Genomic DNA, 15,331 nt, shown 5'->3' with positions numbered 1-15,331 from the left:
TCTGCTTCAAAGAAGTTTTCGCGATCATCATTCTATCCATCTAATATTGCGCAGCATTGACCAACGCAGTGATCTCCAACTTGTGTGCACCCCGGGGTGCATGATAATTTTCATGAGGTGCACCAAGGCAAAAGGGTGCACAAGAAATATTCCACTCGAACCGGTGGCTCATATCCGTCGGGTGGAACTCGTGATTTTCTCGACCTCATTTTAGTAATCAGCCTCTGTAATGGACCAATATTCGGGAGTCAGATGAAAGTGCACATAAATTAATCAGCATGAACATGAACCGTGAACACTGTTATCTGATAATTTAACAGAAAGATGAGACTGACGACCCTTCTCTAATTGAAACATACAGCGCATGTAGGCTGCAGCGCACCAAAATAGGTTGAAGAGCACTGGTCCAACACATCAGCTGTGAACAGCTTCACCGATACCCAGCAAAGACTCAAGTTGAAAAATAGATTGATTTTATTGCACGAGAGTTATCGGCCGCGAGACATGTTTAATCCGACACCAGGACGTCAGAAATGTGATGCTGATAGATTTTCTGGATTTCCTCTGCAAAAAAGAGCGCGATTTTATTAACGCTTCAGAAGACAATCTAGTGTGTCTAATGTGAACACCCGAGCACCAGAGATGAGCAAATATGTAGATTTTGACATCAAATTTATAATAATTTCACTGCAGGAAAACTTACTCACCGTTAACATCGATAAGGTTAACATTCTTCTGATCGGTGATAATGTAGCATTCATGACGGCCGTTTAATTTCTTCGCAGCAACCCAATGATCGGAGGTCGTCTTCGATATGACTTCGGAACTTTCGGATTTGCTGGAATGTATAGTTGAGAACGTCTTTACGACGGGCAGTTTCAATGGTTTGGGCCAGGCGTTGTCGACTCAAAATGGGTCGAGGGCCACTTTTCAAATTTCGTTGAGGCCACAAGAGATAAAATTAGTCACAGTTGCGCAACCACATTTTTAAAACTTGACGTGAATACAACGCTGTGCTCTCTAACATGGACGATAGAATGATCATGATCATTAACTTCATTTTATCTTTAACTATGAGTTGCACACGATACCTGACAACGCCTTACAGCCGCAAAGGAATAGATAATGGGGAAAGCGAGACGCCATAGACTAGCTGAAAGACTATCTTCTACTGAAGATCGATCTTGTGGGGCAGCCCTAAGCTGTTTTTAGGCGTCTCGGTCTTGGCAGTGTCTGCGCCATTGGACGTCAAGGCAATATGCTCATTCATATCAGCTCACTATCCCTGGATGGAATGCTGTTGCCGTCGCCTAAGCCGTTTCAGCTTGTGAGGAATAGTGATGTTGGGCACAGGCGAGTAGCTTCGTTTTTAATAACAATATTTAGAAACTGAAATCAATTTCATCACTTCAAAATGTTTTACTCAGCGTTCTTTCGAAATCTCAAATTATGTCACAGGCCGCAAAATATGACCTCGCGGGCCACGTGCGGGTAACCCCCGTCCCCACCGACACATGCAATGGCATGCGTTATCAGAGCGTAATTTAGTGGAAAAAACTTGTCAATATTCCGGGCTTGAAATGATATGAATAATTCTAGTTATTGACGTATTTGCAATCTTTTCCGACTAATTTCAACTATTCAGTCCCAATAGAAAATAGGTATATAATTAATGAACATCAATACATTCCACAAACTATCAGTCTGTGAACTACTCGGCCGATTTCAAATCATTCCGTACACTAAATGGATTTATATATCCACTCCACTTCCAGACACTAATCCGCCATTATACTCAATGGCTTTGGGTCGAATGCCAATAACCACTTCAGAATTTCTTTGAGTTACAAGACGGTTGAGGATTAATTGAGTATTACGATCAAGGATTATGATCTCCATTTGTATTAGGCACAGCTACTCATCTCGGTCGCATTAATATCATTCTCACAAGCCAACCGCAGATACCGTAACAGTACTGCAGTGGTTATGTTTTTGGAGAGCTTTTATCTGAACAGTTCGTTGGGCAAAGACTACTTCGTACAAAATTACAAAATGGTTTGGGACCAGTCTGTATCGCGGTAACTAAATATATATTCCGAGGTTGCACGTAAGGTTTGTTCAAAAATAACTTTTTTCTTCAGATTTCACTGTCTATTCGATAAAGTTGTTACATTGGCAAAAAAAAAATGCTGCACACTAAGTTTAGCTTAATTCCAACCAGAGAAACCGAGGCTAATGGAGTTTTTTTTAAATTCCGAGGTTGCCCGTAAGGTTTGTTCAAAAATAACTTTTTCTTCAGATTTCACTGGCTATTCGATAAAGTTGTTACATTGGCAAAAAAAATGAGGTGCGCTAAGTTTAGCTCAATTCCAACCAGTGAAACCGAGGCTAATGGAGTTTTTTTTAATTTTATATATATATATATATATTTAATTCCAAATTTTACTGGCAATTCCATAAAATTGTTATGCAGCGTTCAAAAAGAGACGCTTAGGAGTACAGAACATCATAACACATTTGACTAAAATATTCATATTTATTCCCGAAGCTTTTCGGCTGACCCTCGTCAGGGGATATTGTCAGCAGTATTGCGAGAATTCGTCACACAGAAAATATACAAAGTTAGGAAAACGAGAGAACTGAAGCGTTGCACATCGAATTTGGCTCATTTCCAACCAGTGGAAGCTAATTTATTGACGTTCAAAATTAATAATAACAAAATTCTGGATTTAAAATAGACTAATAGTCTTTACAGTTTGGGTGGATCTATAAATAATAATTAAAGAATTGGCCACCATAAATACTATTTTATTCAAACTCGAAATTTTGTACTCCAATAACTCCACTACTATCGGTTATAAGTGAGTCGAATTTGTTGTGCATCGTTTACTTAGACAACTCAACAATTTCATGGGGTTGACAGTGAAGATTTTAAATTAATATTCTACGTACCTGAATGGAGCCAAATTTTACGTGCAGCGTTTTTTAGCCAACCTTATAATTTTTATCAAATATCCAGTAAAATTTAAAAGAAAAAAGCGTCATTAGTTAGTTGCGAAGATACCCTTGCAATTTTAAAAGTGCCAGTCTCCGTGTAACCTAGACCAAATCACTTTTTAAACTACTTACTCTCGTGCTTTTGAGAGCTCGGGCTCGAGTCACGAGTTTTTGGTGACCAGTCATATGACTCGAGACTAGGAAGGCCAAGACATGCATTTCATTTTAACTTCGAAGAATAGTCACCAAATTATTGGTATTCCGTCTATCAGTCCCCATACTTAGCAAACAGAGCCATAAACTGTTAAAACTAAGGAAAAGTACTGTAGTAGTGCCAATAGTGGCATGTCTTACAAAGCGTTAAAGTTAAAGCTAAAGCACTTCCTCTCCCATTCGAGTAGTAACACTGACCAAGTCTTCCCAATTGTCAGTATCAGTCCCTCCAGCAATACCTACCTTGTAATCTCTTGAGCGATGGTTAAGACAGCCTGCATGACACCGTGCGGAACGGCTTGCTTCCTTGCCACTGACTTTTCCCGATGATGGAACGACGACTGAACGCTTAGATTTCCGCGGTTAAAATATACGAACTTGTAAACTTGCTCCACACTGAAAAAAGATTTCATTTTGCCAAAAAAACTACAACCATCGGTACGCGACGAAGTTATACAATTGAATGGTTCATTCATATTGAAATGAACCCAAATATTTTTTGACTGACACTCGTCAGGGGGGATCGTCAGCAACTAGTAGAGAACTGGAGAGAATAGTGCTGACGATTACTCCTGACGAGTGTGAGACCTTCCCTTGTCTACTTCTCCTTGAAGTAATTTTGACATGTTTTCGAAATTTTAAGCGCTGCATTCACTGCATGCAGATTGTGAGACCAGCACTATAACCATCAAAAGCGTACCTTAATCGTGATGGAAATAGCGAGACACCTCACCTGTCAATTTTTTTCTGCGCAAACGCCTCCAAAACTGTTGAAAACTCGGCAAGCGTGTGCCCAAGCGCACTGTCCATTCTCCTCAGTGTGTCGGTAGAGGGCGGCGAATCTCCTATGAAAAAGAAGTGTAAACTCGCAGAGATTTGACGACACAACGCTCGTACTTCTACATACCCGATAAAAAGATAGCGATGGTGACGTCCAGCGCCTGAAAATCAAGAAAATTCAGGTTGCAAGAATAATACTTTTACACAATTCACAAATCACACACGGACTCACCTATTAGGGTGGAGTGAAAAATGGAAAATTTTGAATTTCAAAACGGACACTTGATATGTGGTGCCAAATTTAAAAAAAATAATTTCTATAATAATTTTGCACTCGTGCACCCTCTAGTGGTCGTGCAATTGTACCGAACGAGCCAAAAATAGCTAATTTTGCTATACATTGATTACCGCTTATGCTAGAAAGCTGGTTTTGGGCTTAAAAGATGCGGAAGTAACAACTTTCTATCTCACTTCCACAGAACTTTGTCTTGAAAATGGACAGAAAAAAATTTACAAGCAAATTATTGATTTTTAGGCTGTTTTTAGGTAAAAGTAGGCACTGAAGCAGGGGCTATGATCCCAAAAGCTTGTAGTGATTGATCTTATGACTGACAACTCCTTATTAAAAGCACATAAATTGCAAATCCATATTGAAAACACGAAAACATCAATACTATATTAAAAAAAGATATATTTGAAATATGGTTTCACTACCAGACTATTATAGTATGCACAAACTTTAAAATTTTGTTTCGTAATAAAGGATTTCATCTGCTTTCGAGATTTCAGTTTTTGTGTGATGAGGCCATCTCTACGTTCAAATCCCGACACATGGGCAATGGGCATATGCTTCGGTCACCACTTAAACGTCTCTTTCCACTGCCTGATTGTGCCAAGGATGATTGATCCTTAATGGTGATGACCTTAGATTTTCCAGCTCGAGATATGAAAAGTTTTTGATTGCTGGTGGCTGTTCTGCATCTTTTAGATGCAAGTTGACAATTTGGTGGTATGATTTGGCCTTGATGTTTATAATTGGGATTTTGAACAATCTGATTCAAGTGTCAACGTTGTTTTTAGGTTTCGGTTCATTAACATATCCTCCTTCTAAGTCGTCAATTGGAATCTGATATTCTGTTTGATCTGCTCATAGTTGTAGTCTTGCAAGTCTTCTGAGGCCTTCATCATCATCACCGAGCACTCCCAGATGTGCAAAACATGCATTTTGTTGTAGCAAAGATAGTGCAAGGTTACGAATTGTGTATTAGAAAGCTTTTGTAACATGGGAAGCTATGTTGCAGCTATGTTGCCTTTTTATTTCAAACCATGACGGAAAATAAACCTCAATGCAGAATTGTAGTAAGATAGTTCAGATTGCCTGATGGATGACTCTGTCCCACATAGAACATGCCAAATTTTGAGGTCCTATACATAGCATACATGTGCGACAGAGTCATCCATCAAGCAATCTGAACTATCTTGCTTAATTCTGCATGGAGTTTTATTTTCCGTCATGGTTTGAAATAAAAAGTCACAATTCCATTGTTGATGGTGCTAAAAACTTGTGCAACATAGTTTCCCATATTACAACGCTTTCTGATACACGAATTCGCAACCTTGCACTACCTCTGCTACAACGAAAAGCATACTTTGCACATCCGGATAATGTTTTTTGGGAATGCTCGGTGATGATGATGAAGGCCTCGGAAGACTTGCAAGATTACAACTATGAGCAGATCAAACATAATACCAGATTCCAATTAGCGACTTTGAATGAGGATATGTTAATGAAACGAAACTAGCAGCCACCAGCAATCAAAAACTCGCCATGTCTCAAGATGGAAAATCTAAGGTCAAACATCCTCAAACATCCTTGGCACAACCAGGCAGTGGAAAGAGGCGTTAAAGTGGTGGACCAAAGCATCTGCCCATGTGTCGAGATTTAACCGTAGAGATGGCTTAATCAGAGAAAAACTGAAGTCTCAAAAACAAATGAAATCCTTTAATACGAAACAATATTTTAAAGTATGCAGACTAGTACTCTGGTAGTGAAACCATCTTCGAAATATATCTTTTTTCAATATAGAATTGATGGTTTTGTGTTTTCAATATGAATTAGCAATTTATGTGTTTCCAATATGGAGTTGTCAGTCGTAAGATCGATCACTAAACGCTTTTGGCCTCGTACCCTGCTTCAGTGCGTAATTTTACCGAAAAATGGTATAAAAATCAATAATTTGCTCGTAACTTTTTTTCTGTTCATTTTTAAGACAAAGTTCTGTGGAAGTGAGATCGAAACTTGTTGCTTCCGCATCTTTTGAGCCAAAAATCAGCTTTCTAGCAGAAGCGGTCATCAATATATAGCGGAATTAGCTATTTTTGGCTCGCTCGGTGCAATTGCACGACCACTAGAGGGTGCACGAGCCCAAAATTATTATAGAAATTATTTTTTTCAAATTTGGCACGACATATCAAGTGTCCGTTTTGAAATTCAAAATTTTCCATTTTTCACTCCACCCTAACACCTATGCCACAATTTAGTATTTAGCAAGAGCAAGATTGGCACTAACGACTAACTAAGAGTTCCCAACCTTTTTACCCCGAGGACTAATTTTGCATCAGCAGAGTATTCGCGGACCCAAGTTACAGAAATGAAGAATCAGCCTATTGAACATAGTATTAGTGGTAATTAAATGTAACTTCAGTTTGTTTGCAGGCATAAATGTGGCATAAATCTTGAACCTATCAAAACCCGGGATTGTGTCATATCAATGCAAATCTTCCGTCATGCAAAATTAGGTTGACCCGTTTTTCTAAATGAGGTTTTTGTGGAAATTACGGCTTTACAGAGGCATGATGTTTAGCTTCCTGTGAACTATATGAATCAATAATTTAGGTGAATTGATAATGTCACACACTCCCAAAGCATTTTAGTCTGCAGACTTGGGCTGGAAACCATTGGACTGACAGATCCAACCAGGAGCAGATATTAGGAGCAAAGCATGCAAAATTACACCATAAGATCAACCTGCCTTGTAAGTTACCATGAACGTCCTGTGCAGCTCACCGTTATCATGAAGAAACGCATCGGTTACATGCGGCTCCCCGGAATGCCGAGAATATTGTCCGACGAGAAACCTGTTTTAAGCAAGACTTGCATCAACCTCTACGTAGGCGGCCACAAGTGTCAGAGAAATGAAATTTAGGAAAAAACTTACAGTGAGGGACAACATAAAAAGAATTTCGGCCACTCGACCTAGGGAATGAAAAACCAGTATTCAAATTCAGGTAGAACTTGGGGGAAATAAGCAATTTCACTTTGAAATCTGCTCAAGCAGTCTAAAAAGAAAAGGGTTGGACTTGAACTGCAAGTGAGGAAACCTACCGTCTGAATTCTGAGAAGTGCGTTATACCAAGACACCCAAGGCGGGGGTTCTTCAACTTTTTTTAGCGCGAACCCCATGAAGTTTTTGCGTGTACCCACAAAACTTCCAGAAGGTCATTACTCCACTTCAATCTATATTTATGCTATTTGATGCCTGTAAAACTACCTAACGACTAAAAAAACACAAACGTCATTGCATCAAGCTATCTGATGCCTTGAAAAGCTACATAATGACTGATGATAAAATAAGGTTCACCTTCACAGTCACCAACAGAGGCTAATTGCCAAGGACTTTGTTTTTATATATTGTATTTCAACGCTGCCCTAAAATTACTCAATAGACCCCATTACACCCTAGTATAAGAACATTTTCCAAAGGAACATGGGCAATATGCGGTAGGAGCCATCAAAGGTTATTGCAAACAACGAAAATACTCACTGTCCGCAACTGCCGTCGTGAGTGATATAACTGCAATCGATCTCGTTTTCGAAACTTGATGAATTCGGTAAAACTTTATTTGCTAAATAATCATAAACGATATGCGTGTCTATCCGATCGAGACCGCTCCTGAAATGCAGCGAATACACCACCAGCTAGAACAAAAGTTAATCAAGTATTAAGGTCTTACCATAGAAGTTTGTCTTCGTTCATGAGCACAGTGTATTTGATCTCGGGAAAATCGCACGTCAACGAATTGAGAAAAGACTTGATTTTCAAATAAGTTGTTTTGTTTGACTTGAAATATTCAACACCTGGAAATGGAGTTGCCTGATATCAGATGTGATCCAAGTAGTCAGCGCTGCCAGTTGTTATTTAAGTAGAAATAACAATTGACAAGAGATGTCAAATAACTTCCAAGTTGAAGCGCAAGCAAGCAAGCACTTTTATTTCAAATTATACTGGCTACTCGATAAAATTGTTAGGTTGCCTGAAAAAACGATGCACAGCAACTTTGGCTCAAATCCAACCACTAAAACCGAAGTTAATGGAGTGCAAAATTGTGGATTTGAAAAGAATAGTATTTACGGTGGTAAATTCATTAATTTTTTCATTGTAGATCTACCACCCACCGTAAATACAATGATTTGAAATCCTACATATTGAATATCAATAACTTCTATGGGTTGGAACTCAGTCAAATTTGTTGTGCATCGTTTCTGGGACTATCTAACAATTCTATGGGGTAGCCAGCAAAATCTGAAAAATTTTTATATTCATTTTTATTATATAGCAATGCTTCAATAGGTTGGAATTGAGCCAAAATTGGTGTCTAACGTTTTTATGCAACCTAACAATTTCATCCAGTAGCCAGTAAAGTTTGAAAAAAAAAGTTATTTTTGAACACCCCCAATATACAGATGTGGTCAATAATGAATAACTCAATAGTTTTCGGAGTTACTCAAGTAGGATTTTCCAACTTGCATTGCATACTCAATTGGATGTTCACAGATTACTTCAATTCCTACTAAACGTTTTCAAGGTAGAAGTATCGAAGCAGATAACATAGCCGTAGCATTATAAAGCAGAAACGTACCGTTAAACACATTTATTATGTCCATGCTGCCGACCTTGATGTCTTGAAGATACTGAAAGAGAAAGGGAAGTCATTTAAACATTGAATAGGAAGTAATACAGTAAATGTGCGCAACCTTTTCGTAGAAACTTTTCAACTTAGCTTGCAGCGCGTGGACTCCTTCTCTTGAACATACTTCTTGAAGGGAACCGAAAAATAACTGGCGAGACAAAATATTCGATTGGACCATGCAACTGAACGTAAAATCCAGAAAGGTAAAAAATATGCAGTTGTAAAACGACAGTGTATAGTTTCTATTTTCTGAAATCAACCCAAAAGCACATGAGAGGTGCCACATTCAATGATTGTAAAGACTCCCACAGTAAGGGTAAATGCTCTTTTTCTGGTGCGTCACACTCATATTCTTACTCGCAATTGGCATTCGAACGTTTTCATCAGTGAATCTGGATTGAATAACGGCCCCTTCAGTGGATTAACTTTGAAAAAATACTCGCAGCAGTACAATGTACATGTTCCCAAAGACTGCACACAAGTTCATAAATCATGTCCACGAAGCAGTAGCAGACCACTTTCCTATTTCTATTTTATGACACCCGCATTCATAATTATTGTTGATTTATGATCGAGTCGAATATCAAAGACTGTCGACAAAAATAAAAATTTGAAATTGTCAGAAATGCTACAAAAGTACTGAGTTTCATAATGACAGTTTGATTTACTACTTTCCATATTTGGAGGTAGAGAACTTCAATATACAATTGAATAGTTTATTCTATTATTCATATTCATATTGAAATGAACCCGAATATTTTCGGCTGATACTCGTAAGGGGTATTCGTCACCAACTAGTAGAGATGTTCAAAAGAACATCGTATAACAACAATCGTATCACAAAATAATTATGACGTCACCAGCTGAATGATTATACTATTCAATTATTTGCCATATGGCAAACGAGTTGATATTATATTGTCAAACCCTGTTTAACAATATCTCATATGGTGTGCTGACTGCAATAATAAACATACCGTACCTTGAACATCTTATACGCACGCTGCAGTATGGTATCGAGTACTAGATCGCTCAATTCGTTTTCCAAATATTCTTTCACGGTTTTGCCATTTTGGAGAACGTTTTTCCACGGGCTCGATACAGTCTGCAAGATAGTCAAGACATTCTGTAAGGGATTTTGCCTAAAAAGCAGTTAAGGTAGATGTAGTCCAAAACATAAACGCCCAAGTAATTAGTGCAGTAGACAGCAAAACTTATTTGAGTACTATGAAAAAGCAGAAATACTTCGTTAATTACCACACATGTTGAACATTTCCCAACAGAAAACTTTACAGGAGGTAAAATTCCAGTGTGCTACTCAGACTGTTGACATAAGCGATATCAATTTTAATCATAAGTAAATGAAGCTAGTTAAATTGAACAGCAAATCTGCCTCACTCCCACGGTTCAAATCACATCGTAATGGGGGTTTACGAGATCGCAGCTGTATGAACTGAACAAACCATTCATTTCAGCGCTCACCATAATAAACCAAAAGTTTTTCTCCGGCTCGTAGAAAACCTGCCTTTCTTTCTGCGTATGGAGCGATTCGCATTGCTTGCTGGGGTTGAAGGTCATAGCAAATTGAACAAGAGCTTCACAAAGACCTATATTGTTGATTTTCACGTCGGGGTTTTCCGACTCTGGATAATAATACATGATCTTCAAGTGCTCCTGGAATAGAGACGGAAAGAGTAACTAAATGTGCAATTTCATGATCATAATTTCATTAACCAAAACCTTAAATTGTACATATATTACTACTAATTTTGAACTATTGCAGTAATCTTTCTTTCTCCCATAATCAAGTAAAGCTGACTCCTAAATAAGCATATCTGGTTCCATGCATAGTAACTATCAGTGTGAATGGTATGTTTGGAAGTTACTTTACCTGTCCTTCCTTAGGTCCATACGTTGGGTTATAAACCATGAACGACTTCAATTGTGGGCTCGCCATTTTGAGAGACTCCCTTATAACGGGAGCATTAAAAACTAAGTATCGAAAATGGACTTGTGCATACCCTGTATCTGTAATATTAAAATGATAATAGCATCACGCAAATATGAAATATAACGTTATGATCTAGGCTAGTGGTCTTCAATATTGGGTAGGACATTCCTTGGCCCACATTCATGATAGGCAGCAGTTTTAGGCTGTATTCTATGTTGTTCCATAAAATGAGATAGAAATGAGTATAGGTGACAAGCAGTACTAAACTTGAATATCTCTTCCAGGACTACATTCATTGTATTGTAATATATTAAAAATGGATGAAATATTAACCAAGCAGTTGGATCAATATGGGTCAATAATGGCAAAAATTGATGACCTAAGTGTTTAACACATGTATATTGTTCATCTTTAGGATTAGGATTATTATAAAAGAATTTTCTTTCTTTTAATAAAAAATTGCAACGATTCACTCATATGAAATGCATACAAGTCTCAGCATGTCAAATTAACATCTTAACTACTAGGCAGCTATGTAATTCCCAAATCAATGATTAAATGCAGCTATCACTATCATAACATAACAGAAGGTACCAAACAGGGCTACTCAAAGGTTCAGTTACAAAATTTTAAAATTGGATTAGATCCGTTATGACTATAACGAAATAACTTAGTCATGCCAATGTACTACAGTATAATGTTCAACAAAATCCGGGAAACTGATGATAGCATAAGCAATATTGTTAGTTTGGAGTTGAACAGAAAGAATAAAAACACCGACCTGTGTTTTGCAATTCAAAGATAATGGATTTGGATTTGTTACAAAATTATTAAAAAAATGGAGTCGGATTCAACACTAAAAAGGTTCTTATTTGGACTGGGGATTGCCAGTGGAGTAGCCCTTGTATAGACGCATACCGCAATCGAATTCAACAATATCCACTGAGAATTACTTCAAAAGAATATCAACAATCGGCAAGATATCAAAGACTAGTACGTGTAAAATCCATGTTGATAACATTGCACCACAAGCTGAAACGCAGAACACAGCTGCTGATACCTATATTGAAATTCACGGGTAAAAGAGAACACAGTAGCATTCAAATGTAAGATCAAAAAGCAAAATATATTGCTCCAGCGAAATAATGCTAATGATAAAATACTAAATAAAAAGAGATCTTGTTTCACAATCAAGGAAATGAGCTATTGCTAACAAAATGTCATGGACAGTGTGGTTAAAACCGAGTCATTCTATGCCTCAATTGACAGCTAATGGCGTGTAAGTAGAATCCGTCCGTAACCGGAAAGGTATTGCAAGGCACTTGACAAAGTATTTCTTAAAATCCCGGTACAAAACGGGGAGGAGCAATAAATTGGCGGCAACGCTTGCAATGATGAATAGATTAAAAACCCAATCCCATCCGTAAGTAGCCTGCATAGCTGCGACGCCGTACTGCCCTACCGCGGCTCCAAGACTGCCGGTAGCGTCAATAATACCGGTGACAGTGGCAAGAGCTTTTTTATTACCCTGCACTGCTTTTTGTTTTCCCAAGTCGACCGCGATAGCGGTAGACAACAAATTCGCAACGCCATTAACGAAAAAACCCGCCACGCTCATAAGCAAGCAATTAGCGACTGCGCTAGACGGGGACTCTTTATAACCCCAAAGAGCAAACGGCGAAATGATCAACATTACAAACATGACGGAACTGCGATTTCCCAACAAGTCCGAAACCAGCCCGCAGCAAATACCGCCGACAATTCCACCGACATCATACCAAGTTGAGATGCTAGATGCGAAAGAGTCTGTAAAATCGAAATTGTTGACTAAATAAAACGGGAGCCAAAAGAGAAACGCGTAATTTACAAATTTTAAACATGCGTAGCTCAACGAATACGGGATCACGCCGGGCAGAAATAAAGCAGACGTGAAGGAAAGCGCATTTACTTCGCTAGATGAATCTTCGACCAAGTCTTCAGTTGAGGTCGAATCGGATGTTTCTTCAGACGTGTTTTCCTCAACAGAGGAATCAGCGACTAATCGTGAGATCAGGGACTCGCTCTTTTCAGCCGGTTCCGGCAATCCGATTTCTATCGGAGAATTCACAAATCCAAAAAATGTGATTACACCACCCCCTATCATCATCAATGTAACGGTCAAAAATGCGTAATTGTAACCATAAAACAATAATCCTCCCGCGATCGCATTTCCGATAATATTCCCCATCGACGCACAAGATCCCCAAAAACCGAACAAAATACCCCTTCTGGAGCTTCCGAACCAGTTTCCCAAAGTAGCAACGCAGCAGGGCCAGCCTACAGACTGCACGATACCCTGCAGGCTCCACAAGATTGCATAAAAGGCTTTATTGTAGAAATCTATCCACTCCGGCAGTACTCCAAACAAAAACAGCAGGACTCCTGACATCCACATACCGATCGATATCATCAATCGAATCTCGACACGATCAGCGAGGGCGCTCGTGAAAAACATTCCGATTGCGTACGAAAATAAGAACACCGTGTCCAGTAATCCAAGGAATAGCTCGGCCGACGACTCGTCATGAAAAAATGTCCTGTTGGACCATACTTTTTCTGGTCGTGGGCACGGCCACGATGTGTTGCATTGGACGGCGGTCCATTCTTTGCACAGCGAGTCTTTGGAATCGCTGTAAACTTTCCTTGAAGCGTGGAAGACCGTGTACAGGCAATAAGTCAGGATGAAAATCGTGGCGCGATGACAGGATCCTGGCATCGTTTGGAGTTAATTATGCATGATACCTGAGACTATGAATGAATATTAATTTCAAGCTTACGGGCAGGCAAATAGGACTATCAAAAAATTTCAACATATAGGAGTAGATTCAAGTGAAAAGTGAATAACTTGAAGGTCAAGTTGATTTCAAAACATGCCTAGCACGAGTGACTATAATTTCAACTCGTTAATAGCTGGTGACACCAACACAGAATATGAATCAAGAAAATTACTGAAATGAAACTGCAGTTGTTTCACGGGGGCTAGGCTATATGATTGATGGTTGAATGGAGAATTAATCGAGCAAAATATAGCTAGTCAAGTTGATTTTAAAATATGCCTAGGACGAGTCAATGATTGTAACTCATTACTAGACACTCATTATGCCGCTGTTTTGGGGAGTGGGTAGTAAAAAAACATAAGGCTATTGGAATCATGCAGGATGTATTTCAAAAAATGAACCGAGATTCCACAGGGGGTCAAATAGCCTTATGTTTTTTACTACCCCCCTCTCCAAAACGGTTGCCGGTAAACCCAGCCCTCGGTAAACCCAGCCTTACAAACCCAGCCCTCGGTAAACCCAGCCCTCGGTAAACCCAGCCCTCGGTGAACTCGGCCCTCGGGAACGTTTGTAATTAAGTGTTTTAACAAGTATTATTATGAATTATTAAACTAATAATGTTATTATCAACTGATTTGTCGATCTTGTAAGGAGGTCAGGGCATGCGTAGATCACGCAGTCACGGCGTGATCAGATCACGTGATCACGATTGCGCAAGCGCCAAGCGCGGGAAAGAACGCGGGTTAGGGTTGCTGGGATATTAGGGTTGTGGGAGGGGGGATATTAGGGTTGCCAGAGGTGGGATATTAGGGTTGGGGATTGGGGTTAGGGTTGCTGGGATATTAGGGTTGTGGGAGGGGGGATATTAGGGTTGCCGGAGGTGGGATATTAGGGTTGCCGGAGGTGGGATATTAGGGTTAGGGTTGCCGGAGATGGGATATTAGGGTTGGGGGAGGTGGGATATTAGGGTTGGGGGAGGTGGGATATTAGGGTTGTGGGAGGGGGAATATTAGGGTTGCCGGGGGTGGGATATTAGGGTTGTGGGAGGGGGGATATTAGGGTTGCCGGAGGTGGGATATTAGGGTTGGGGATTAGGGTTAGGGTTGCTGGGATATTAGGGTTGTGGGAGGGGGGATATTAGGGTTGCCTGAGGTGGGATATTAGGGTTGGGGATTAAGGTTAGGGTTGCTGGGATATTAGGGTTGTGGGAGGGGGGATATTAGGGTTGCCGGAGGTGGGATATTAGGGTTGCCGGAGGTGGGATATTAGGGTTGGGGGTTAGGGTTAGGGTTGCCGGAGATGGGATATTAGGGTTGGGGGTTAGGGTTGCCGGGATGCTGGGATATTAGGGATGCCGGTGAATACCAAATTTCCCGAGGGCCGAGTTCACCGAGGGCCGGGTTCACCAAGGGCAGGGTTTACCGAGGGCTGGGTTTACCGAGGGCTGGGTTTGTAAGGCTGGGTTTACCGAGGGCTGGGTTTACTGGTAATCTCCAAAACAGCGGCATAATATTTCATTTCAATAAATTTGACGAATTCGAATTGTGATAATTATATCAGCTTTACATACTAAATTTGTAGTAAAGTACCATGGATGCTTTTA

The 15,331-nt window shown here is 39.7% G+C and overlaps 1 protein-coding gene across 1 annotated transcript; it reads right to left on the bottom strand.

The window, feature by feature from the left end:
- Nucleotides 1-456: 456 nt before the first annotated feature.
- On the bottom strand, nt 457-14,184 carry LOC145458655 (uncharacterized). The gene is made up of 14 exons (XM_080337091.1): nt 12,174-14,184; nt 10,853-11,011; nt 10,444-10,635; nt 9,944-10,066; nt 9,026-9,109; nt 8,911-8,962; nt 8,005-8,128; nt 7,815-7,943; nt 7,023-7,128; nt 4,118-4,151; nt 3,944-4,055; nt 3,454-3,606; nt 708-838; nt 457-564 (listed from the first exon to the last, which is right to left on the bottom strand). The coding sequence occupies exons 1-14, from the start codon at nt 13,665-13,667 to the stop codon at nt 509-511; spliced, it is 2,949 nt and encodes a 982-aa protein (XP_080193217.1). The 5' UTR covers nt 13,668-14,184; the 3' UTR covers nt 457-508.
- Nucleotides 14,185-15,331: the final 1,147 nt, after the last annotated feature.

Source organism: Botryllus schlosseri, chromosome 16 (genome assembly GCF_051294905.1).
Source record: "Botryllus schlosseri isolate E-star chromosome 16, Bs_hap1, whole genome shotgun sequence".
NCBI classification, from domain to species: domain Eukaryota; kingdom Metazoa; phylum Chordata; class Ascidiacea; order Stolidobranchia; family Styelidae; genus Botryllus; species Botryllus schlosseri.
This window is presented reverse-complemented; position numbering and strand designations above follow the sequence as displayed.